Here is a 23,883-nt window from a genome sequence, read left to right as displayed (position 1 = left end):
GTCACAACAAGGTCATATTTGATCGACCTGGTGCAGTAATAACAAATAAACATCATCTCCAGATTTTGAGCTTTTATTTTATGCTTAACACAAATACGTTTCCACAGACCTCCAGCCAGGTGCAGAAGTACCCTCAGAGGTATGAATACGAGTAACCCCAAACCAACAACATTTTCAGTCGTAATAATCCTCTCTTTTGTTTGTACTCGTGTCTCTCACAGTGCGCTCTCATCACAGTAGCTCCTGATTTCCGCCTTCGTGGCATCACAGGCTTGTGTTTCAGCTCTCTGCTTTCAGGTCCTCTGAGATGTGAGTTTAGATTAAACCTCTGATGTCTCAGCAAACATAAGCGAACATGTTGTGTTTTCCTCCCCTTTAGGTCGCCTGTAGATGATGCTGAAACACTTCCTGCATGAGACAGTGACATTCATTTCAACACACAAGGCAAGTTCTGCACCACAAAGAAACATGTAGGTCAGGCTGCGATGCTGCATAAGTGCCGTTATTCACGTGAAGAAGGAGACAGTGAACACACATCAAACATGTCCACTTTCAATCAAAGGAAATGCACCTCGCACTCCTCTTTGGAGCAATGATGACTGAGTAGTTGGAGATTTTGGAGGATGCCAAAGGAAGCTGTTAGTAAATTACAGTGCAGTCATCTTCACATCAAATAAAAAGACAAAATAATAATGATAAAAAATACCAATTTAAAATGGCATTTTGGATAAAAATATCAGAAATTAAGTGGAATCACTTACAAACAACGTGTTTATGACTACCTGTCATAATGTGTCACACACACCTTCAGTGGTAATACCTTCAGTGGGAACACATCCCCATTTAAAACACATGGAAACATCCTCTCAGTGAAAGTGTGTGTGAAGGTGTGTATGTGCGTGTTAGTATCAGCATCAGAGAATGACAGCTGTCCTCTGTCGCGGTCCAGATTCACTCGGATCCTCTGGAGCCTCTTCCTCATTTGGAGGGTGGTGACTGGATTTGATGGTGAGCATGCATAGTACAGACCTGCAGATAATCCTATCCTCCATGATCCAGACGGTCTCTTCCTCTCCTCACAGCCTGGGAACACACCCAGTGACCAGAATGCACTCTTTCCAACCTCTACATCCCAGCTGTGAGTCCCTGAGTTAAAGCCCTCAGAGCCCAGCACACACCAGTGTTTATCAAACCTCTCTGGGTTTTCAGGAACTTTCTGTCTCTGTCCTCGTCTCACACTGGTCAGATCTTCAGACAGGATGAGTTCTGGATGAGCAGAGTTTGGATCCAGAATCACAGGAGTGTAGGAGACCATCTCCTTCATCTTGTTCCAGATGTTGAAGGTCAGGTTGCCCAGGTGTTTGGCCACGTCAATCAGAGCTCCTGAGGGCAGCTGTGGATCATCCAGCAGGGGGCGCTGCTGGACTCTTTCCACTGCAGCCTTGTAGCTCTGCAGGAATGAGACGTCTTCAGCTCTCAGCTCCTCCTCTGTGGCTCTGACTGTGTCTGAAAGAGCTGCTATCTCTCTGCTCACATCCTCCATCTTCTGCTTCATCATCTGACTCTTCTGCTGCTCTTCCTCCCTCAGAGCAGCCACTCTGGCCTCCTCTTCCTCTTGTAGAAACTGGTGAAGCTTCTTAAACTGCTCCTTAATCTGCGTCTCTGTGTGTTCTGCCTGGACCTTCACGTGTTCTGCTGTTTGATCAAACTTCACTTTAACTTGTTCATAAAACTTTAACTTCTCCTTTAAGGGCTCCAGAGTTTCCTGAAGCATCTTCTTGTGTTGTCGTGCAGCTTCATCGATGGGTCTGAATCTGTGGTCGCTGTGTTTTTCTGAATCTCTGCAGACGAGACAAACTGGCTGCTGATGGTCCAGACAGAAGAGTTTGAGTTTCTCAGAGTGCAGACTGCAGAGAGCCTCTGAAGCTCTCTGATCTCTCTCCAACAAGAAGGTCTCACAGAGGTTCCTTAATGCCAGGTTTACAGGTGGTCTGTCCTTTGAAGATCTTCTCTTACAAACTGGACACTGATGTGTTTCCTTTTGTCTCCACCAGGTCTTCAGACACTCTTTACAGAAGCTGTGGCTACATGACAGAAGAACAGGATCTCTGAAGACGTCGTGACAGACCGAACAGGTGAGATCGTCCTCTGATCTGGAAGCCATGTTTTCTCAGAGTGAAGCTGAAAACAGCAGACAGACAGTACAATCAGTCACGGCTCCTCTTCCTCTTCTGCTAACGTCGATGAAATTAGCTTTCGCTTTTCTTCCAGTTTTCAGTCAGCTGGCCTTCAGAGCAGGCTGAAGCAGCAGTGCTGTAGTTTTCTCTCCTGCAGCTGGATTCACTCAAAATAAGCTGTTCTAAAGGTGAGTCTGAATCATCTTTAGTGATAACAAACTTCCTGGTTTGTTTTCGGTGCGTCAGGTGAGGGGCGGAGCCTTGTTAGACTTCTCTGCTGAACGTTGTGTTTCAGTCCAAAGTATTGATTCACTGCTGGATATGCAGACTGATAGTGTGCAGCAGGCTGTGGTCTCAGTACAGCTGTTAAATGAACTGCAAACAACTTCAGCGGCACAGAAACAACGAATCAGCTCTACTCCTGAGAGATGACAACCAGTGCACCATGTGCTCTACTCTGCATCTGTTAGAGTTACCTACTTTATTCTCATCTCCTTATAAGCTACATACACTAGCAACAAGCCCCCAGTAACCTTAAGCTACACACACATAGCCACACAGGCAATATGACCTTTAGTAAACTCAGAAAACACAGAAACAAAACTTAACATACCTTGTGTCAGGTAACACATAATTTACATATGGAGGAGGGTCTAGCCTTCTTCTCTTTCGGGCACTGCCTCCTATTGGATGGGTCGTGTGCCAAGAGGCTGGGACCAGCCTGTGCACCAACAAGAGAGCACTAAAGTCTACACCACCTGTTTTGACCAATCAGATAGCTGCACATTTCTTTTTGAAACTCTATGTAATCGTAAGTCAGGCTTTCTCATTCTGGCGGGTGGTTGCAGCTAACTGCTTGCAGACTGCGATTTCCCAAAGACTGAGATCCATGTATATGTTCTCTATTTTATCAGTGTAGACAGAATAGGCTGCACGGTGGCGCAGCAGGTAGTGCGCGTGCCTCACAGCAACATGGTTGCTGGTTCAACTCCTGGGTCAGGCCTTTCTGTGCAGTTTGCATGTTCTTCCCGTGCATGCGTGGGTTCTCTCTGGGTACTCCGGCTTCCTCCCACAGACCAAAAACATGCTCAGGTTAACTGGTAACTGTAAAATTGCCAGTAGGTGTGTGTGAATGGTTGTGTGTTTGTGCCCTGTGATCGACTGGTGACCGGTCCAGGGTGTACCCCGCCTCTCGCCCGTTGACAGCTGGGAGGGGCTCCAGCACCCCCTGCAACCCCGAAAGGGATATGCGGTATAGAAGATGGATGAAGACAGAATATCTCCAGAACTCTTTTCTGCAAAAATGACCACACTGACACATCCCAGCTTTTACTAGGAGATGCCAAAACAACTTTTACTCATAGCTAAATCTGTAGTTTGACTCTGAACTGGGATCCTTGCTGCATGTCATAAACTCATAAATGTCTTAGAAATGACTGAACTGGAAATGTTGGTAGGCACTTGGCTTGTGTAAAGATGTGATTGTGGGCCTTAAATTGGGTAATTTACTGTCTTGGTCTGACCACATTGATTATCATCAGATTGTGCAGAACGGAGCTGTAGATTAGCTCCTCATTGTTCCTACAGTAATAATGTGTGTGAGATGCAGAAAAGACTGTCCTGGCTAACTGTGGAGGCTAAATCCAAACCTGTCATATGGAAAAAGATGCCACACTTCTTCTGTGAAACTAGTCCGTACTGGTTTTTATCATGGGTGTATTGATTATTGAGTGCTGGTCAGCAGGCTGGAACACCAAAGAGGAAATTCATTTACGAGAAGCTTTTGGTATTTTCATTGTTTTGGCATCTCTTTGTCTGCTTTTCTGTTTATTTATTTTTCCTGCTGTTTGTGTTTTACTGTTTCATGCGTTTTCTGATCTTTCTGCTGGTTCACGCTGAATCTCATTCATTCATCCATCCATCCATCCATCCATTGTCTTCCGCTTATCCGGGGCCGGGTTGCGGGGGGAGCAGTCTGAGCAGGGACGCCCAGACTTCCCTCTCCCCGGACACTTCCTCCAACTCTTCCGGGGGGATCCCGAGGCGTTCCCAGGCCAGCCGAGTGACGTAGTCACCCCAGCGTGTCCTGGGTCTTCCCCGGGGCCTCCTCCCGGTGGGACATGCCTGGAACACCTCCCTAGGGAGGCGTCCAGGGGGCATCCGATAGAGATGCCCGAGCCACCTCAGCTGACTCCTCTCGATGCGGAGGAGCAGCGACTCTACTCTGAGCTCCTCCCGGGTGACAGAGCTCCTCACCCTATCTCTAAGGGAGCGCCCCGCCACCCTGCGGAGGAAACTCATTTCAGCCGCTTGTATCCGGGACCTCGTTCTTTCGGTCATGACCCAAAGTTCATGACCATAGGTGAGGGTAGGAACGTAGATTGACCGGTAAATCGAGAGCTTCACCTTTCGGCTCAGCTCCTTCTTTACCACGACAGACCGATACAGCGACCGCATTACTGCAGCCGCTGCACCGATCCGCCTGTCAATCTCACGTTCCATCCTTCCCTCACTCGTGAACAGGATCCCAAGATACTTAAACTCCTCCACTTGAGGCAGGAACTCTCCCCCAACCTGAAGGGAGCAAGCCACCTTTTTCCGGTCGAGAACCATGGCCTCGGACTTGGAGGTGCTAACGCTCATCCCAGCTGCTTCACACTCGGCTGCGAACCGCCCCAGCGCATGCTGAAGGTCCTGGCTCGAGGTAGCCAGCAAGACAACATCATCCGCGAAAAAAGCAGAGACGAAATCTGCCGGCCCCCGAACCGAACCCCCTCCGGCCCCTGGCTGCGCCTAGAAATCCTGTCCATAAAAATGATGAACAGAACCGGTGACAAAGGGCAGCCCTGCCGGAGTCCAACATGCACTGGGAACAGGTCCGACTTACTGCCGGCAATGCGGACCAAGCTCCTGCTCCGGTTGTACAGGGACTGTACAGCCCTCAACAGAGGGCCTCCAACCCCATACTCCTGGAGCACCTCCCACAGAATGACGCGAGGGACACGGTCGAATGCCTTCTCCAAGTCCACGAAGCACATGTGGACTGGTTGGGCAAACTCCCATGAACCCTCAAGCACCCTGTGGAGGGTATAGAGCTGGTCCAGTGTTCCACGGCCAGGACGAAAACCGCATTGTTCCTCTTGAATCCGGGGTTCGACTATCGGCCGGATTCTCCTCTCCAGTACCCTGGAATAGCCTTTACCGGGGAGGCTGAGGAGTGTGATCCCCCGATAGTTGGAACACACCCTCCGGTCCCCCTTTTTAAAAAGAGGGACCACCACCCCAGTCTGCCAGTCCAGAGGCACTGTCCCCATCTGCCACGCGATGCTGCAGAGGCGTGTCAACCAAGACAGTCCTACAACATCCAGAGACTTGAGGTACTCAGGGCGGATCTCATCCACCCCCGGCGCTTTGCCACCGAGGAGCTTGCGAACTGCCTCAGTGACTGAGATCCTCGAAGTATTCCTTCCACCGCCCGACAATATCCCCAGTCGAGGTCAACAGCTCCCCACCTCCACTATAAACAGTGTTGACAGAAAGCTGCTTCCCCCTCCTGAGGCGCCGAACGGTTTGCCAGAATTTCCTCGAGGCCGACCGGTAGTCCTCCTCCATGGCCTCCCCGAACTCCTCCCAGACCCGAGTTTTTGCTTCTACAACCGCCCGAGCTGCCGCACGCTTGGTCCGCCGGTACCCATCAGCTGCCTCAGGAGTCCTATGAGCCAACCAGGCCCGATAGGACTCTTTCTTCAGCTTGACGGCATCCCTTACTTCCGGTGTCCACCACCGGGTTCGGGGGTTGCCGCCACAACAGGCACCGCCGACTTTACGGCCACAGCTATGGACGGCTGCATCAACAATGGAAATGGAGAACATGGTCCATTCGGACTCAATGTCTCCAACCTCCCTCGGGATCTGGTTGAAGCTCTCCCGGAGGTGGGAGTTGAAAACTTCCCTGACAGCGGGTTCCGCCAGACGTTCCCAACAGACCCTCACGGTACGTTTGGGTCTGCCAAGTCTGTCCCGCTTCTTCCCCTGCCAGCGAATCCAACTCACCACCAGGTGGTGATCAGTTGACAGCTCAGCCCCTCTCTTTACCCGAGTGTCCAAGACATACCGCCGAAGGTCAGATGATACAACTACAAAGTCGATCATTGACCTCCGGCCTAGGGTGTCCTGGTGCCACGTGCACTGATGGACACCCTTATGCTTGAACATGGTGTTCGTTATGGACAAACTGTGACTAGCACAGAAATCCAATAACAGAACACCACTCGGGTTCAGATCGGGGAGGCCGTTCCTCCCAATCACTCCCCTCCAGGTGTCACTGTCGCTGCCCACGTGAGCATTGAAGTCTCCCAGCAGAACAATGGAGTCCCCGGTTGGAGCACTTTCCAGTACCCCTCCCAGGGACTCCAAGAAGGCCGGGTACTCTACGCTACTGTTCGGCCCGTAGGCCGAAACAATAGTGAGAGACCTATCCCCAACCCGAAGGCGCAGGGAAGCGACCCTCTCGTTCAGCGGGGAGAACTCCAACACATGGCGGCTGAGCTGGGGGGCTATAAGCAAGCCCACACCAGCTCTCCGCCTCTCACCGCGGGCAACTCCAGAGTAGAAGAGAGTCCAGCCTCTCTCAAGGAGTTGGGTTCCAGAGCCCAGACTGTGCGTGGAGTTGAGCCCGACTATCTCTAGCCGGTACCGCTCAACCTCCCGCACTAGCTCAGGCTCTTTCCCCCACAGTGAGGTGACATTCCATGTCCCCATAGCCAGAGTCGTTGTCCAGGGTTTGGGTCGTCGGGGCCCCCGCCCACGACTGCTACCCATTCCACATAGCACCGGCCCCTTCTGATCCTTCCTGCGGGTGGTGGGCCTACGGGAAGGCGGGCCCACGTCGCTCCTTCGGGCTGTGCCCGGCCGGGTCCCGTGGGCAAAGACCCGGCCACCAGGCGCTCGCCTGCGAGCCCCAACCCCAGGCCTGGCTCCAGGGCGGGGCCCCGGTGACGCCAATCCGAGCGACGTACGCTTCCTTGCTTTAATTTTTTTCATAGGGGCTTCTTGAACTGCTCTTGGTCTGACCTGTCACCTAGAACCTGTTTGCCTTGGGAGACCCTACCAGGGGCATTAAGCCCCAGACAACATAGCCTCTAGGATCATTCGGGTACTCAAACTCCTCCACCACGATAAGGTGGCAGTTCAAGGCCACTCATTCAGTGTGTTTTTAATTTGTATTTGTTGCTGACCTGCGACCGCTCTGTGGAAGCTGATTGTGTTCCCATAAAGAAAAAAAAGAATCGTCCTGAGTTCTCAAGAAATTCATGATTTCCGTTTGGACTTGAAAAGCCAGCACGCAAACAAACGACTGAAGAAACTGTCAGTGAAATTCTTTGTAATCTTTAGGTTTAGTCTGATGGAAAATCCGATTTAAAGCCGATATCTGTCAACTTGTAACAGTAGATGTTTGGACTTTCAGGTTTTGTGTTGATCAGTGACAGATTGAAATAATCATCCACATAATATTTTTAACTCTGTCAACATTTATTGAAGTTTTTAACTGAAGGAGGATCTTTAAAGTCCGTCTGTTGATCATTTGTTCAGACGTCGTCTCTTGGCAGTCGAGTCTGATGACGGTCCTCTCTTCCTCTTTGTTGTCACCATCTTCTTCTTCTGTGGACCTGCTGCCTCGGACTTCTTCTTCTGTGGTCCTGTTAGTGTTCATATTACATGAACAGAACAGAAGTGAAAGGTGCAGTTGAAACATATTAAACACTGACTGCTCTCATGTACATTCAGGGTGCTGAAGGTTGACGTCATTGATCTCTGTGAATATAACGAACTGATGTGCTGTTTCCTTGCTGAGCTCTCGTGAAACAAAACCAGGAAATTATCACTGAAACTGTAACTGAGTCTGGTGCAGCTTCATGTTGACTTCAGCTTAAGTTCACTTGGACTGAAGCATCAGGATTAACAATCTCAAATGTGACATAACAGTCACACAGGATGTACTTTTCTGTAGAATGAGTACTTTTACTTTTGATTTTCTATACATCTGTACTTTCAATAAAACAAAGAAATAATTGAAGGTCCAGTGTGGAGGATTTAGTGGCATCTAGTGGTGAGGACGCAGGTAACCCAGCTGGACACCTCGTACCTCACCTTTCGCTACAGCGACCAGGACAAATGGGAAAAATGCAAAAGGCACTCTGTAGAGTCAGTTTTTGGTTTGTCCATTCTGAGCTACTGTAGAAACATGGCGGTGCAACGTGGCGGACACTGTGGATATGAAGAGGTCATTCTAAGGTAACTAAAACACAACTATTCTTATTTTCATGTGATTCTACGTTGACTGAAAACATAATTATGAATATTAAGTTCTCTGAATCCTGCACACTGGACCTTCAGAGGCTGTGATTGATCACATGGAGCTTCACTGATTCAGACTGAATTGTGATCAGAAAGTCAGATTTATGCTTCATTCAGTCTTGAAAGAACTGAAATCAAGTGCAGTGTCAAGCGTCTGCGTCACAGCAGATACCTTTCCTCTCGGTCTGTCTTTTGGTGGACGTTGTCTTCGTTGTTCGGGGCAGCGCCATCGTCCTTTGTCTCGGTGCTTTGAGCTTCTGATTGGCTTTCAGCTCCACCTCCACAGGGTAGTGGTCACTGATGCTGAGAGCCTTGGAAAACAAATGAAGTCTTACCTTGAATAACTGAATAGCTGGTGGTCTTCTTCAACGTACAGATAGCCGTCACCGATGAAGAGCTCCCGATCAACAGGAGTCGGTCTTACCTCCTCATCGCTCAGCCAGAACTCTCTCTGGAAGTTGAAAGACTTGGCTGAGCCGGGGACGATGGTGTCCAGCATGGCGTCTCCGTACACCACGATCCTGCAGGCAGAGGATGGATCACAGTCTTTAGAAGCTATGAGGTGCTTAAACAGGACAGAAATCCACTCTGTGTCTTACCTGTCGTAGGTGTGGTCATTGTAGTTACTGGACGTCGTGTCGACATCGTCGTCTATCAGCCAATGATAAGGAGCAGAGCAGATGCGGATCTTTTCCTTCTTCTTCTTGGAGAGGTAACGTCCATCTGCATTAAAGTCCCCCAAAATCATGATTTTCTGCAAAGGAAATAACACAACAAACATAATCAGCAGCAGCCATGAAGGAAAAAACGCGTCTGCTCGACTGAAAAGAGACGTGAAAACGTTGAAAATGTGCCTCCAGTTGTTTAGACACTACAGACAAATGAAATGAAAGAGTTCCCAACACGGAGCCTTTTTATCACACTCAGATTTACATGAGTTTAATCATTCAAATGTAAAAAGCCATAAACTGACTAAAGGCTGAACGACAGAAAAGCATCTCTGTCTCATAGAAAATGAGGTTAAATGCAAGAAAAACAGTAAAATTCTGGATCAAACATGATGTGCTGCAACAGCCAAATCTAATTGATTTAACATCAAAATCAACATTAAGACAACGTTTGCTGCAACATTTCGTGACACCAGGAGCTGAAAACGTTGAAATTAGCTTCCAAACCAGCTCGTCAGCGTCAGGCCGTGAATTCTGAGTGATGAAGGCAACAACGCTTTCTTTCAGACTGTCACACCTACATTTGTTCCCCAGGTCCTCCAGACAGCCTCGACCACGTCGTGCAGCTCGTCCAGCTCCTTCTGTGAGTCCTCCGGCTTGGTGTGGACGGGGATGAGGACCAGGTCTTTCACAGCTGGAACACACAGGGACAGGATGCAGAAACCTGAGCAGTCAAAAACAGAGCGAACGCTCCCAGAAACACCGAGCGACAGCCTGTACCTGCAGCTGGACAGCTGAAGCGCAGGATGAAGGGCTCTCTGGCGAAGGCGTCCACATCTCCAACTTGATTGTCCTCATACTGGTGAGAAGCTTTCAGTGTCACCTCATCCTCTCTGACCCCCCCCCCCCCCCCCCCCCCCCCCCCCCCACACACACACACACACACACACACACACACGCTTGGAGTTTGCAGGCATGCCACAGGAACTGGCCTTGAATCAGTGCAGTCTGTATTCTGCATGCAGCATGTACCACAAACTGCATGTAAAACCTCCACACAGGCATTAAAACACGTCAGCAGCTTTAATATCAGAGTGAGCCACTTCCTGTGGAGGTTGGACCTGGACTCCCTCACCTGTAGAAACAAACATACTTCTCCTTGTAGGTGTCTCGTCCCAGCTGGCTGCTGGCGATCATGGAGTAGGGATGGTATCGATTAGAGCTGAGAGAAACAGAAGCAACACAAAAAGAGGTTACATGGCGTCTGAGGGTGTCTCGGATCAGGGTAATACCTGGGTTTTCCATTACATTGTGCAAACATCTTATTATTATCTTACTCAGGTGCAATTCAAAATTTTTCCTTTGAGAAACTGAACCATCCTTTCTCTTGTATGTAATGTTGGTTTTATTCTGTATCCTCATTCGTGGTCTTTTCAGTGTCTGTAATGTGAGCAGCTCTGCGAGGCTGGGGGCTAACATCAGCGTGCTAACATGTTAAATGCTAAGCAGGTATCATGTTTACCATGGTCACCACCATAGTTTAGCATGGCAGCATGCTAACATTGCTACTTAGCATCAAACACAAACTACAGCTGAGGCTGATGTCATTAGTTTTGTAGTTGGTTAGTCAGAAAGCAAAGTGTTGATGATGACGACGACGACGACGACGACGACGATGATGATGATGTTGATTTGCTCTTCAGCACATCAGCTTCAGCCTCTTTAGCAGCAGTAGTTCAGTCTGCCAGTTTGTTTCTTTCATTAAAAAACATTCTGCATTCATTCATTTTAATATCAAAAAAGAGCTCCTTCCTCTTTTCATCATCCTCTTCAGGACTGGTTTTTCAGTGCAGAGCACTCACCTGCAGCTGTTGAGCTCTTGAAGTAACTTGTGCATGGCCTTCCCGCTCTTATCCATCACCTCCAGTATCACCACCACGCTGTACCGAGAAATGATCTGGAAGAAACACGACAGGACGTTCAGACTCTACACGGCATGCAGCTCTGCTGTCGTTATCACCGGGACCGCCATCACTGATCTACCTTGGTGAGGTAGGGGACGACGGCTCTGTCCGTCACTTTCTTCCATCCCAGGTTCTTGACGTTGAAGGCTGCTATCTTCATCGTGACTTCAGATTAATTTCAGGGGAGGAAAATCAGAGAGGAGCTGTGGAGGAAGAAAATGAGGAACAGATGCAGAAAAAAGAAGAAACTGAGGTAGATGAAGTGTGGGAAACTAAAAAAGATGAACACCAGAGTTTAAACAGCACAGAGGCGACTTCATTCAGCTGATGAGATGAAGTGAAAAAGGATTTGTGTAGAAAACATTTCATATCTGCTGCATAATGAACAGAAATCAAAGTGAGAGGAAGTACAAGGTGTGAGGAGGCGAGTGTCTCCTCTCCGACGCCGACACAAACGCTTTCAGGTGGAAACTTCATTCAGACTTTACAAGATTGACCTTTAGTTACCTTCTGCAGGACGAGATCAAAGGTTTTTTATGTGTTTGATGGGTTTTAAAGCAGCTTTTGATTTGTTTTTCATATCAAACTTCACTTTGAGCCTTTTTGAAGCCTTTTTTATCGACAAAATGTACTTAAATTTACAAAAGTAAAAGTATTTACTATGAGATATTTTATCTAATATCTATTTGACATTTTTTTTTCTGAGATATTTTATCATTATTCGTGTATTTATAAGTTAGATGCGTTTTAATGTTGCAGTTAGTGGATTTGAATTCCTTTATGGGGTTTCATCTTTAATTATGCATCATATTCCATAAAGTAAAAGTACAATATTCCATCCATCCATTTTCTATGCCGCTTATCCCTTTCGGGGTCACGGGGGGGCCGGAACCTATCGTGGGTTCGCAGGTTCGATTCCCGGGTCGGGCCTTTCTTGCTGTGATGCACACGCACTACCTGCTTCGCCACCTTGCAGCCCAAAAGTACAATATTTCCCTCTGAAATGTAGAGAAGTAGGAGTATAAAGTACTATACTATACAATAATGAAAGTACCTCCAAACTGTACTTCATTACTTTGCATCACTACATTTCAGAAACACCATCTGAATTTGGATTTTGAAAATGTTTTATATTTCTTCAAATTCAGTCTTTTTTAATCTTTTTTACATTTTTATAATTTGACTCCCAAACCTGAACACTTCATATTTTACTTCACTTCACTGAAAAGTAGAATTTCAAAGCAACATTTTGTCTTAAAAAGGACGTTTGGCTCCCGCCCGTCTGCGTCCACAATGATGCTGCTCTGCTGTGACGATTCAGCTTTAAAATGAAAGTGATTATTAATCTGTTTACTGAAAGTATTCAGTTTTCTACAAGAGCAGCAGAGCTCTGCGAGAGCTTTTAGTGCAGAAAAGTAAAATGAAAAGGAGAAAAACTCACCGGTAAAATGAAACAAGCAAAAACTGAACAGCTGCAGTGTCAGCAGACAGACTGAACTCTGCAGAAAACAGAACAAGTGCTGAACCTCTGAGAGACAGGAAGCGTCTCTGGTGGCCACAATGCCAGTTCTCACACACGCACACACACACACAGCAGACGCATGCAAACCACATCACGCCCAACAGTCTGTTATCAAGGCCGCTAAACATGTTCTGTCTGACGTTCTCTGCTGGACTTTTACCAGAAACATTGCAGCTGTTTGTGGGAAAGAAATGATTCAATAAATGTTGACAAAACTGAAATTTATTCCTTGATAAAAAAAAAATGGTTTGGGAAAATATACTTATTTGCTGTCTGTCTCAGAGCGAGATGAACTGACCTCATGTCTGCAGGAGGCTACATGACGAGCTGCAGTCTGGAGGCTGTTAGCGTAGCTTAGCATAGATACTGGAATCGGGGGGAGCAGAGTTTGTTTGTGTGAGCTTTGCTGTTGCTAGGTTAACTCTCTGCAGGCATGCTGTGGGGCGATTTGATTGGCTGGTGAGTCTCAGTCTCAGATGTGTTCATTTATACCTGACTCCGGATCTGAGAGTTGACTTCATGTCTGAGACGGATGTTCTTCATTGAGCCTGTGTCCTCATCCTCATATTGTTCATGCCTACCGACATTTTATTTTCACACCTCTAGAAGTAAAATGAGAACTTTTCAATGACAAAGAAAGCACAAAGGTACTTTTCATGAATACTTCATGACCTGCAGTCATGAGCATCACGAGCAAGTGGGCAGTGATATGTGACAATCACCACCGTCGTCTGTGGATATCGTTTATGCTGTGAGATCATTTTTCGGTCATTGTTGGGACGTCCTTCCTCTTCTGACTTCCTGGTCGAGGTTAATTTACGAAAGGACACAAACAAAACAGGAAATACAGTTCAGACAGAGGAAGTTCTCTAGATAAGCAGCTGATCAGTCAACACGGGAGAGCAGCATCTGTCATTAAAGAGGCCACGTTTTTCCTTTTTAGCTTTTTTGTGTCATCTGCAAAGACACAAAGTCCACAGCAAAAGGAATTATTCTCTCCTGAAGTGCCTCTGTTACTTATCTGATCAGTCAGTTTGGAACGCCCTCAAACACAGCCGGGGGGTGGGGTGTGGGGGTGGAGGCTGACTTTAATGACACTTCCCCTTAGATGAAGATGATTGGCAAGAGCCAACATGAGGCTTCCTCGACTCCCACCGTCAGAGGATGTCAAGACCCAGTGGATTATTATTCTCATAATGGCCGCAGATCATTTTACTCCCGTCTGCTTCGTCTCTGAGAGCCGGGAACAGTTCAGGCTGTGACTCCACTTCACATCTGGAGCCTCTGAGTTTTATCACGTTTTAGGTTGTTTTACTGTTTATATTCAGTTATCCTGATGAACTCTGTCAGTGTGCTGCGTAGCTAACGTGGTTAGCATCCACTGCTCCCACAGGCTGGTGGCTGGACAAACAGTCAGAGAGAAAACGTGTGACTGTTAAAGCTCATGTAATGAGCAACAAGCCTCTATCGTGCATGTCTTTTAATAAACAGCAGCGGGAGCAGAATCGTCTTCAGATCAGCTGTTTTTATGACTGCAGGAGCCAAAGAAGAAGAAACAGAGCGCTGTATAAACATTAAAGTTTAATTACATCAAATATGAAAAACATCCATGGTTTCTGAAAGAAAACACTCAAAAACTGTTTACAATTATGCCTCATTCACGGTCGTCTGGGCAACATATTGATTTATTCACTCCAAACACCAGCTGATTTTGCAATTATTGACAACCTCATCAATACTTCACTGAACAACTGTTTATCATTATTATTATTTTAATTGAGTGAGAATCAGGCAGTCGAGTCTCTGTCGCTCTGATCGGTCTCACTGTGAGGACACGAGGATCTGAACCAAATATGTGACACATAATAAAAACTCAGCGTTTCTCGGGGGGCATTCCAGTTAGTGGTTTGGGCGAACCAAAAAATAAAATAAGCGTTGAAAGAAACGGGGCTGCTGCGTCCCGGCTGCTGGCGTTCAGGAATGTTTCAGGAGCAGAGCATCATGGGATGGGATGGGGGGCGGGTGTGAAGCTGTGTACTCAGTTAAATTTGGAGCAGCGTTTATGTACATGTGGAAACTAAACGGTGGAGTGCATCTGATGAGAAAATATGGTAACTATCAGTCATGTTTGCATTTGTGGAGATTCTCCATCTTTCAGCTGTGAAGGTTTCTTTCCCTTCTGGGAAACTTTGGGAATATATATCCTGGACAAAGTGTGCATCAGACCGAACAGGCGTTCAGCACCTGCAGAACTCATAATGTCATAATCAAGCAGCCGAGCTGACGGAGGGAAACGTTTCAAAAGAAGCTCAATCTGTGCGGACGACGTTTGTTCAAATGTCCGACGGGATTATTAACGCTCGACTCGTCTGTCATCTTTATGTGTGTGTGTGTGTGTGTGTGTGCGCGTGTCACTGCTCGCTCTGCTGTGTGTCTGTGATGGTGGACACGGCCCCCTGGCCTTTACTGACATCACTGATGCACGCCCACTGTCCATCCATCGACTCCTTCCACAGCGTCACCTGCAGGACAGTTCAGCTCTTTTCAGAAACACCTCATGAACAAATATCCAGGTAAAAAAAAAAAGCAGAAATCTATAATCTACCTTGTTGTCTCCTCCAGAAACAGCCAGTATGTTTCCAGTGATGGACCAGCTGACGTGCCAAACAACGTCATTGAACTTATGCAGCAGTTTGGCCGTCCAGGTGTTTCCTGCGGGGTCGTCACACGTCCAGATGAACACGCGTCCGTCCTACAAGAAGGCGCAAACGTACCAAAATTAACTGTGGTGTCGTGAAACCAAGCAGGCAGTGTTTGGTTTTATCTGGCAAAGGTCGAGGATCAATGTCAGTGAACCTCATTTTAGAATCATTACGTTTGCATTATAAATATTAATGCAGACAGTTTGTGACGAGAGACGTCCTGACCGTTTGTAATTTTGATCACCTACAATCATGTTCCAGGTTAGAGATCACTGACCTGGATGTTACCTCTGGCTCCATCTAGTGGCACACATTTATAAATCCACTCAGCTGAACGCCTACCAGAGTTACCAAAGCTTAATTCAGTGTTTCTAAATAAACTGCTGATATAAACTTTAGGCAATTTCCCGAAACAGCGAAATATTCTGGGTGCTAAGGAGCAAAAAGCTCGACAGGTCATGAGCCTTAATGGAAAGGTCACATGCTGCATATGATCCCTTTCCTTTGAAAAACTCTCACCTGGGAGCAGCTGGCGATGGTGCTGGTGGGGAGACCAATAGAAGGAGCCCAGCCGACGTCTCTCACCCAATCGCTGTGAGCCTCCAGCTTCTGATCCTCCTTCCACTGACCGTCTTCCTCTCTGGAGGCAGGATGTGACAATCAGTGACAGTCAGGCTATAAACCGTTTTTTAAATTTTCAAAACATAAATTACTTCCCTGAGAAGAGTCATGAAACATGAACATGAAGCACCTCAGAGAATCTACTAAACGCGAACTCACTTCCAGAGTTTGACCAGGTTGTCGCAGCCTCCAGAGACGAAGCGTTTGACGTAGTTCGGTTTCTGTCCTGACGGCTGATCAATCAGGCTGCCTGGAACCACAGCAGGCGCCCAGCTCACTGCGTTACAGCCGATCTGCAGGAAAATCACAACTGAATGAATAAACAGAGACCAATCTGAAGAGCAGCACCAGCACAGTTTTACGTGACACTTTACACTCCCGAAGCAAATCCAATACAGCAATGAAGCGAGGACAAACAGCACGACAGAGTAAATCACAGTATCGATTAACATTCATCTCACACAAAAATTAAACGTCATTAAATTACAGTTGTGCATCGAGCTGTGTGTTAAACTCACAGTGTGTGCGTTGCTGATCTTCTTGATGTCCCACTGCTGATCCCCAGTAAATGTGACGAGGGAAATGGCACCGTCTGAGCTTCCACAGGCCAGAATCAGACCGAAGTCATATGGACCCCAGCAGACAGAGTTCACTGTGGACACACAAACAAAACCAGAGGCTCAACAAACTCCAACTCACTCTGTTCAAAAGATCATGGCAGGTTGTCAAATTGAGCCATCAGCACTCTGAGTCTATCACCTGATGCCCAATGTTTTGTTTCCTAAGGAAGGAGAGGAAGCAGCAAAGAAAGCGCCTGGATATTTCCTTTAGACAAGCGTTAGCAATGGTGACACACTGATGTCTCTGTCAGAGGAGACAAATGAGACACAACAGCGAAGTACAAAGAGAAGAACCTGCACAAGATCTACCGACCTGACGACTCGTGTCCAGTGTATTCATACATCTTGTCCCAGGACCCGTTCTCCTCCTTCCAGATGATGACTTTACGGTCGTAGGAGCAGGACGCCAGAATGTTGCCGAACATCGGGTGAGCCCATGCCACCTGCCACACGGGACCCTCGTGGCTACAGACAGAGAGACCCAAATTTAGTTCATATATTTTCATATGTGAAGTGACTAAACCACTGTGGAACCACCATGTCTCACCCTCTGAGGTCTGCTACCAGTATCTGCCCTCCGTTTCTGACATCGAAGATCTTTACGGTGCGGTCAGAGGAACAGGTGGCGAGTCGAGTACCATAATAGTCCATCTGAGCATCATGCTGAAACAGACAAGCATCGAGACCTGAAGTGAGACGACAATCCTCTCTCTGAAAAGAGTCTACGACTGCAACATGCTCACAGCAGGCGGGCGGTGTTTTGAAAGCATGCACACGATGAACTGTTGGTTAGCTCCAATCCACATTATCCATGTTATTAACCAACTGATACATGAAACAATCCTCTGAAGCTCTGCGCTGAAGTGCAGGTTTGTCAGCTTGTTTGCTAAAATGTGGCCATCAATCTCCAAAAGCACAGACTGTGTCTGTAAATCCCAATACTGACATCTGACCTGTGCATTAATATTGACATGAAACCAGCAGCCAGTGTCAGCGTTTCCCCTTATCTTAACCTGAACCTGCCCTTATCTTAACCCCAAAAGTAATGGCACATTACGTTGGCAACACTGACTAACGGGCGACATGAAGCTAGAAAACGTCATCAAGGTTAAAGCTCACTTTTAAATTTGCGGCTATTTATAATAAACCCTGTCTGTTTGGAGAATGCTAACGTTAGCTCTAAGCTAAGTAGTAAAGAAGGAAAACTGGATAACTTACGATCATGTCCTCGTGGGAGGTGTCCACTGTGTTGATGACGGAAACCTGAAATTAACAAACAAATAAAACGCACTGAAATGACACAGAAATGAATACATACCACTGCTTTTGGAATTAGCCCTCAGCCATTATCCTGTCTGCTAATGAGCTAGCTACGTGGGCACGTCAGCAGCTAACGGTCAACGTTACTCAACACAAACGTTAGCAAAGTGCTTCCCCGACAGTTTAAACAAAGAGCCATTACTCTCACCATGACTGCGGCTACACCAGAAACCCAACAGAAATATACTCCTTATTTTCTTCCAAATGAATGGACCGGATCCCCAACTACTCCGACGTGGCAACAAGTACAGCAGCCGCTTCCCACAGTGTCAGGGTCCGACGACTGTTTCTACCGGCGGAAACGACAAACGGCTATCAAAGGTTCCACATAACGAAAGTTGATTTAGCTACTATCTATAGCTTCCATAGGTTAAGAAGTTGACATAAAAATCAAATAAAGCGTTGCGAATGTTAAATAAAGACAATAGAGGCAAGATATCGCCACATAGAAATTAATTTAGATAATTTTCTGACTAAAAGGAAGACGGCTGAGCGAAAATGTTCCGCTTTTAAGAGAAGGACTAGCGGTTGTCATCTACAATTCAACTGAACGTGTGATGTTTTACGTTATTTAACAAACAGAATACAATATTAAATGCGTTCTAATACTATTAGGTGAAGATATTGTGTGTGTCCACACGATGGCGCCACAACCCTGACACACTTTCCCCAAACGTCTATTTTTATCTGAACCCACCAAGTGTCAAGTTCCCCGCCGGTGTGTTTCTTCCCTCTGCCCCCTCCAGCTTCGCCATGTTGTCGGGTTAAATCTGTCGCCCCAGTTTTCTGCTCGTGTCGCAGAATAACTTTCTTTTCGTCGGTGACAGCTGTCAAAGCACCAAGATGTCGAATGTGTCTTACCACATCTCCAACTTGTTGGAGAAAATGACATCTACCGACAAAGATTTTAGGTAAGACAGAGCTCGTGTGTCTGACAGTGAGAGGACACTTCTGTCATATGTTAAATGTGTGTCACTTTAGTCTAATCTGCTCTAAATCACACCGAAAGTCTGATTTTATGCAGTTTTAGAAAGTGTGTCAGTGTATGTGTGTGTCTGTGGTGCGTTCACGGTCTGTAAGTCAACAATAGCCTGATAATACAGATTTCACTCAACTGATCACCTTGATAATATTGATGATTCAGTCTGTCTCTGTCACCTTTCTTTTCTGTTTGCTTACATTTCATCCGTGTGTGTGTGTGTGTGTGTGTGTGTGTGTGTGTGTGTGTGTCTAAGTGTGTATATTGCATGGAGATTTAGTGTCATAGCAACATAAAATCAGACGTTTTAATAAGTTCATAATTTAATCACCAGGTAATTTGTATGTTTCGTCTCTTTCTCTTTACTCACAACTGTTCCTGTTTCTCCATCTGTGTGTGTGTGTGTGTGTGTGTGTGTGTGTGTGTGTGTGTGTGACCAGGTTCATGGCCACCAATGACCTGATGCTGGAGCTGCAGAAGGACAGCATTAAGCTGGACGAGGACAGCGAGAGGAAGGTGGTGACCATGCTGCTCAAACTGCTGGAGGACAAGAACGGGGAGGTGCAGAACCTGGCTGTGAAATGGTGAACACACACACACACACACACACACACACACACACACACACACACACACACACACACACAGGGGTTAAGGTGTGGATGTTACAGACAGGTACAGATTAGGGTTCAGCTTCAGGTGGATGGAAAGCAAAGGCACAAAGTGAAGCACGTGGAGATGTTGTGGTATGAATACTGTGGGGTTAACTGGGCAGTGAGGGACAGTTGAGCAGGTAGGACTCAGGTGACTGGGACAGGAGGAAAAATCTGAGGACATCTGCTGGACAGGTGGAGGATAGCAATGAAAGGTGATAGACGAGGAAAGGAAATCAGTGTTTCCTGCACTTTATGCCCTTAGATGAGGCACAATCAGTAAAGTCGCCGTTGTCGGTGAAGGGGACGTCTGTTCTGGCAGAGTTAGACAACAAAAGCTGCTCAAAGCAGATCGATAATGAAAGGAGAGGACAGAATATTAAAGCTTGAGGCTATAAACGACATATCAGTGTGAAACTTTAAAATGAGAGCGAGGCGCCGTCTTATTTCATCCTCTGGGTGGTGCTCTGATTTCTTTGGATGAACTGTTCATAGCCAATGAGTGAAGCATCCTTTGGGTTTGTTTGATTTGCAGCCTGGCCCCTCTGGTGAGCAAGGTGAAGGAGCCTCAGGTGGAGACAATGGTGGACACGCTGTGCTCAAACATGATGTCCGACAAGGAGCAGCTGAGAGACATTTCCAGCATGGGACTGAAGACTGTGATCGCCGAGCTGCCTCTGTCTTCATCAGGTGAGGAAGAGTCTCGTCAGCTTATCCCAAATTTGGGGACATCCAGCTTTTTGTAGCCAGATTTCCATTAAAGATGCTGCTTTCGTCTTTATGTGGGTTGCCAGGTTTGACCCTGACCATCAGTGTGTGCAAGAAGATCACCTCCCAGCTGATTGGTGCCATGGGGAAACAAGAAGACGTGACGGTTCAGTTAGAGGCGCTGGACATCCTGTCGGACATGTTGGGCAGGTAATAACCAAACATCACAGCGTGTGGCTCAGTGTCGGCTGGTCGGTCGGTCCAACGCTTTGATCCAGACTGAAACATCTCAGCATCTAGACCTTCATGTTCCTCAGGATCAACTGTCATAACTTTGGTGATCCATTAACTTTTCAGCTGGCGCCATCATCAGGTCAAATTTTAATTCGTTCAGTGCTTTGGTTTATGATCAAATACCTGCAAAACTAATCACACTCCCATCAGCCTCAGCTATTCAGGGCTAATTAGCGACCATTAGCATGCTAACATACTGAAATAAAGTGATCTGGTAAACGTTATACCTGCTAAACACCGACATGTTAGCTTAGTCACTGTATGCATGATACATGTTAGCATTCTGACATTAGCATTTAAAGCTAAGCTGCTAGCATGGCTGTCACACACTCTTTGTCCTGTTTGACCATCGATTGATTTGATTTGAATTGTATTGATTGCTTTCTGATGTGAGTGGTGATTTTTGTTCTCTCTCCAGGCTGAGCGGCGCGCTGGTCAGTTTTCACAGCTCGCTGCTGACCAGCCTGCTGCCTCAGGTAAGAAACACACCTGTGACGAATGTGAACGTGGTGCGTTTAATTCTTCACGACTGGCTGTCATCTGTCTGTTCACTCCTTCATTCAATCGTTCATTCAATCACTCCTCACTCTGATGCTCTCCCAGTTAACCAGCCCCAGGATGGCGGTCAGGAAGCGCTCCATCTTGGCTCTTGGTCACCTGGTGCCATGCTGCAGCCCCGCCCTCTTCTCCCAGCTGACTGAGCACCTGTTGATGGAGCTGGCCAAAGGCCCGCCCACGTCAATGACGAGGACGTACATCCAGTGCCTGGCAACCATCAGCCGTCAGGGCGGCCATCGTGTCGGTGAGACCTGATGCTATGTTCATGTCTGATTAGTGACTCTGCTGACGATGCCTGGTTCGTCTATTCGATTTTGTCTGCTGTACGTGTGTGTGTGTGTGTGTGTGTGTGTGTGTGTGTGTGTGTGTGTGTGTGTGTGTGTGTGTGTGTGTGTTCTGTAGGTGAACATTTAGAGAAACTGATCCCCATGGTGCTTAAGCTCACCAGCGTGGAAGACGACGAGCTGAGAGAATATTGTTTCCAGGCCTTTGAAGCGTTTATACGCAGGTACACGCACACGCACGCGCACACACACACACGCACGCGCGCGCGCACACACACACACACACACGCACACACACACACACACACACTCTCTCTCTCTCTTTATTCTCGTTGTGTCCGTTGATTGACAGGTGTCCAAAGGAGATGTCCCCCCATGTTGCCACAGTAACACAGCTTTGTCTTAAGTTCATGACCTTTGACCCTAACTACAATTATGATGACGATGAGGAGGAGGAAGAAGACAGCATGGACATAGAGGACGGGCTGGACGAAGGTCTGTCTTTTGTTTTCATCCTCCTTGTGTCAGTTTTCTGACCCTGTCCTGCTTTCAGACAGTCTCAGGTTTCTCATCAAAGGACAGAAAGGGGCCTATACTCTGTAGAACTTGCAGTACTTGCAGAACTGCAGTAATCCAGAGGGAGTGAGAGGGAGGGGCAGCTCATCAAGCCCGTCAGGAGGTGAAGGCTGGCCCGCCCCGTTTGGGTTTGTCAGATATTGTGGGGGATCGGCAGGCTCAGCGGGACGCGGCAGAGTTCAGAGAAGGTTTGGAAGACTGATTTACATAATTCATCTTGGCGGAGCTGTGACCAGCGCAGGTGAAGAGGTGAGGCAGGGCAGCATTTGCATTTATCACAGAGAGGATCCACCTCACGGCTAATTCAAGCTACTTTTGTTTTGGAAATGTGAGTACGATGTACAGCTTTGATCTGCATGAAGCGTGCACAGAGAAAAATTAAAATCTACTCTCTTGTACTTCTAATAGCTGACAAGTGGGAGCAGCTTGTTTGAAACGAGAGAGGACGGAGCTGACAGTGATCCTCTGAGGGACGCTTTAGAGACAGAAATGTGTCTGCAGGGTCAAAGGGGGGTTTCTCCAGGAGTTACACGATACGTCTGACTTGTACAAAGAAAACTGGTCCTGTGTGTTGAAGGTGTGTCTGTCAGCTGGAGAAACGAGGACATGGAGCTCAAACTGGAAGCTAATCTTTACTGTTTGTGTTCAAGAGGGGAAATTTACAGGACAAGAGCTCGTAATGACTCGTTAGCTTGTGTTTTTGTCCACAGTGAGTTTGTATGAATTCACAAATATAAATGAGGGACCTGACTTGTAAGTAATGAGTGAGTTTAGCCTGTTTCTGAGTACAAAAACTGCTGTCTCGTCTCATCGCTCCGTCCAGAATCAGACGATGAGTACAGTGACGATGACGACATGAGCTGGAAGGTGCGGCGCTCCTCCATCAAGTGTCTGGAGGCCTTGATCAACACGAGGCGGGACCTCCTCCTCTCCTTCTACTCCTCCATCTGCCCGGCTCTGCTGGCCCGATTCAAGGAGCGCGAGGAGAACGTCAGGGCGGACGTCTTCGCCGCCTTTTCGACGCTGCTGAGGCAGACGCGAGCGGGATCGAGTCACCACGGCCTCGCCGCCGCCGGGCCCGAGTCCGGGCCGAGCAGAGAGGAGGAGCCGGCGGTCGCCATGCTGAAGAAACAGGTGCAGGTTCAGTCATGTGCTTTACAGACGGAGAAGAGGATGATGATGGTGTGGATCAGAGTTTAAGTGAGTGTGTGTGTGTGTGTGTGTGTGTGTGTGTGTGTGTGTGTGTGTGCGTGCGTGCGTGTGTGTGTGTGTGTGTGCGTGTGTGTTGTCTGTCAGGTGCCGCTGATAGTGAAGGCCCTCCACAGACAGCTGAAGGAGAAGAGCGTTAAGTCTCGGCAGGGCTGCTTCTGTCTCCTCACTGAGCTGGCTCACACTGTACCTGGAGGCCTGGAGCAGCACATACCTGCTCTAATACCTGGTACACACACACACACACACACACACACACACACACACACACTTCCCTCTGCTCTCCTCTGTCCTTTTCCCTTCTCATTTGTCTTTTGTCCCTCGCTGCCTCCCTCCTCCAGGCATTGTCTTCTCCCTGACAGACAAGTCCACCTCCTCCACCATGAGGATTGATGCGCTCTCCTTCTTCCACGTCCTCCTCCTCTCCCACCCTCCTCAAGCCTTTCAGCCTCACATGCAGGTCCTTGAAGCCTCTTTTAAAGCATTGCTTCAGGATACGTGCGCTACAATGTGAAACATCCATAATATTCTTTAAAACAGATGATTGGCTGATGTCATGCGAACCTGCAGCCGTTGAGTTCAGCTTCATGTCTTCAGTTTGTGTCTCATGTCCATGAGCTATGAGAAATAATGAAAATAAGAGCTCCTGATGTCTCCATCAGTGCAGATGA

General features: G+C 47.4%; 3 protein-coding genes and 1 pseudogene across 3 annotated transcripts in view; 1 reads left to right on the top strand and 3 right to left on the bottom strand.

Annotated features, from left to right (window-relative positions):
• Nucleotides 1-866: 866 nt before the first annotated feature.
• Nucleotides 867-2,164, bottom strand: LOC139328952 (E3 ubiquitin-protein ligase TRIM35-like; annotated as a pseudogene).
• A 5,580-nt stretch (nucleotides 2,165-7,744) lies between these two features.
• LOC139328954 (deoxyribonuclease-1-like) lies at nucleotides 7,745-11,464 on the bottom strand. Its single transcript, XM_070959044.1, has 9 exons — nucleotides 11,246-11,464; nucleotides 11,065-11,159; nucleotides 10,338-10,424; nucleotides 9,983-10,095; nucleotides 9,784-9,896; nucleotides 9,134-9,288; nucleotides 8,959-9,055; nucleotides 8,707-8,845; nucleotides 7,745-7,876 (listed from the first exon to the last, which is right to left on the bottom strand). The coding sequence occupies exons 1-9, from the start codon at nucleotides 11,324-11,326 to the stop codon at nucleotides 7,758-7,760; spliced, it is 999 nt and encodes a 332-aa protein (XP_070815145.1). The 5' UTR covers nucleotides 11,327-11,464; the 3' UTR covers nucleotides 7,745-7,757.
• Nucleotides 11,465-14,256: 2,792 nt separating this feature from the next.
• Nucleotides 14,257-18,235, bottom strand: sec13 (SEC13 homolog, nuclear pore and COPII coat complex component). The gene is made up of 9 exons (XM_070958745.1): nucleotides 18,100-18,235; nucleotides 17,850-17,894; nucleotides 17,179-17,294; nucleotides 16,945-17,096; nucleotides 16,530-16,663; nucleotides 16,171-16,304; nucleotides 15,910-16,030; nucleotides 15,294-15,440; nucleotides 14,257-15,210 (listed from the first exon to the last, which is right to left on the bottom strand). The coding sequence occupies exons 1-9, from the start codon at nucleotides 18,100-18,102 to the stop codon at nucleotides 15,100-15,102; spliced, it is 963 nt and encodes a 320-aa protein (XP_070814846.1). The 5' UTR covers nucleotides 18,103-18,235; the 3' UTR covers nucleotides 14,257-15,099.
• Nucleotides 18,236-18,794: 559 nt separating this feature from the next.
• The window catches only part of cand2 (cullin-associated and neddylation-dissociated 2 (putative)), an 11,490-nt gene continuing 6,401 nt past the window's right edge, over nucleotides 18,795-23,883 (top strand). The window contains exons 1-11 of the mRNA XM_070959139.1: nucleotides 18,795-18,862; nucleotides 19,371-19,514; nucleotides 20,119-20,273; nucleotides 20,378-20,501; nucleotides 21,004-21,061; nucleotides 21,189-21,387; nucleotides 21,546-21,651; nucleotides 21,780-21,922; nucleotides 22,827-23,137; nucleotides 23,300-23,441; nucleotides 23,554-23,672. Of these exons, the coding sequence (XP_070815240.1) occupies nucleotides 18,795-18,862; nucleotides 19,371-19,514; nucleotides 20,119-20,273; nucleotides 20,378-20,501; nucleotides 21,004-21,061; nucleotides 21,189-21,387; nucleotides 21,546-21,651; nucleotides 21,780-21,922; nucleotides 22,827-23,137; nucleotides 23,300-23,441; nucleotides 23,554-23,672 (1,569 nt within the window). The remainder of the gene's footprint in view (nucleotides 18,863-19,370; nucleotides 19,515-20,118; nucleotides 20,274-20,377; nucleotides 20,502-21,003; nucleotides 21,062-21,188; nucleotides 21,388-21,545; nucleotides 21,652-21,779; nucleotides 21,923-22,826; nucleotides 23,138-23,299; nucleotides 23,442-23,553; nucleotides 23,673-23,883) is intronic.

This window comes from Chaetodon trifascialis, chromosome 3 (genome assembly GCF_039877785.1).
Source record: "Chaetodon trifascialis isolate fChaTrf1 chromosome 3, fChaTrf1.hap1, whole genome shotgun sequence".
Taxonomy (NCBI): Eukaryota; Metazoa; Chordata; class Actinopteri; order Chaetodontiformes; family Chaetodontidae; genus Chaetodon; species Chaetodon trifascialis.
This window is presented reverse-complemented; position numbering and strand designations above follow the sequence as displayed.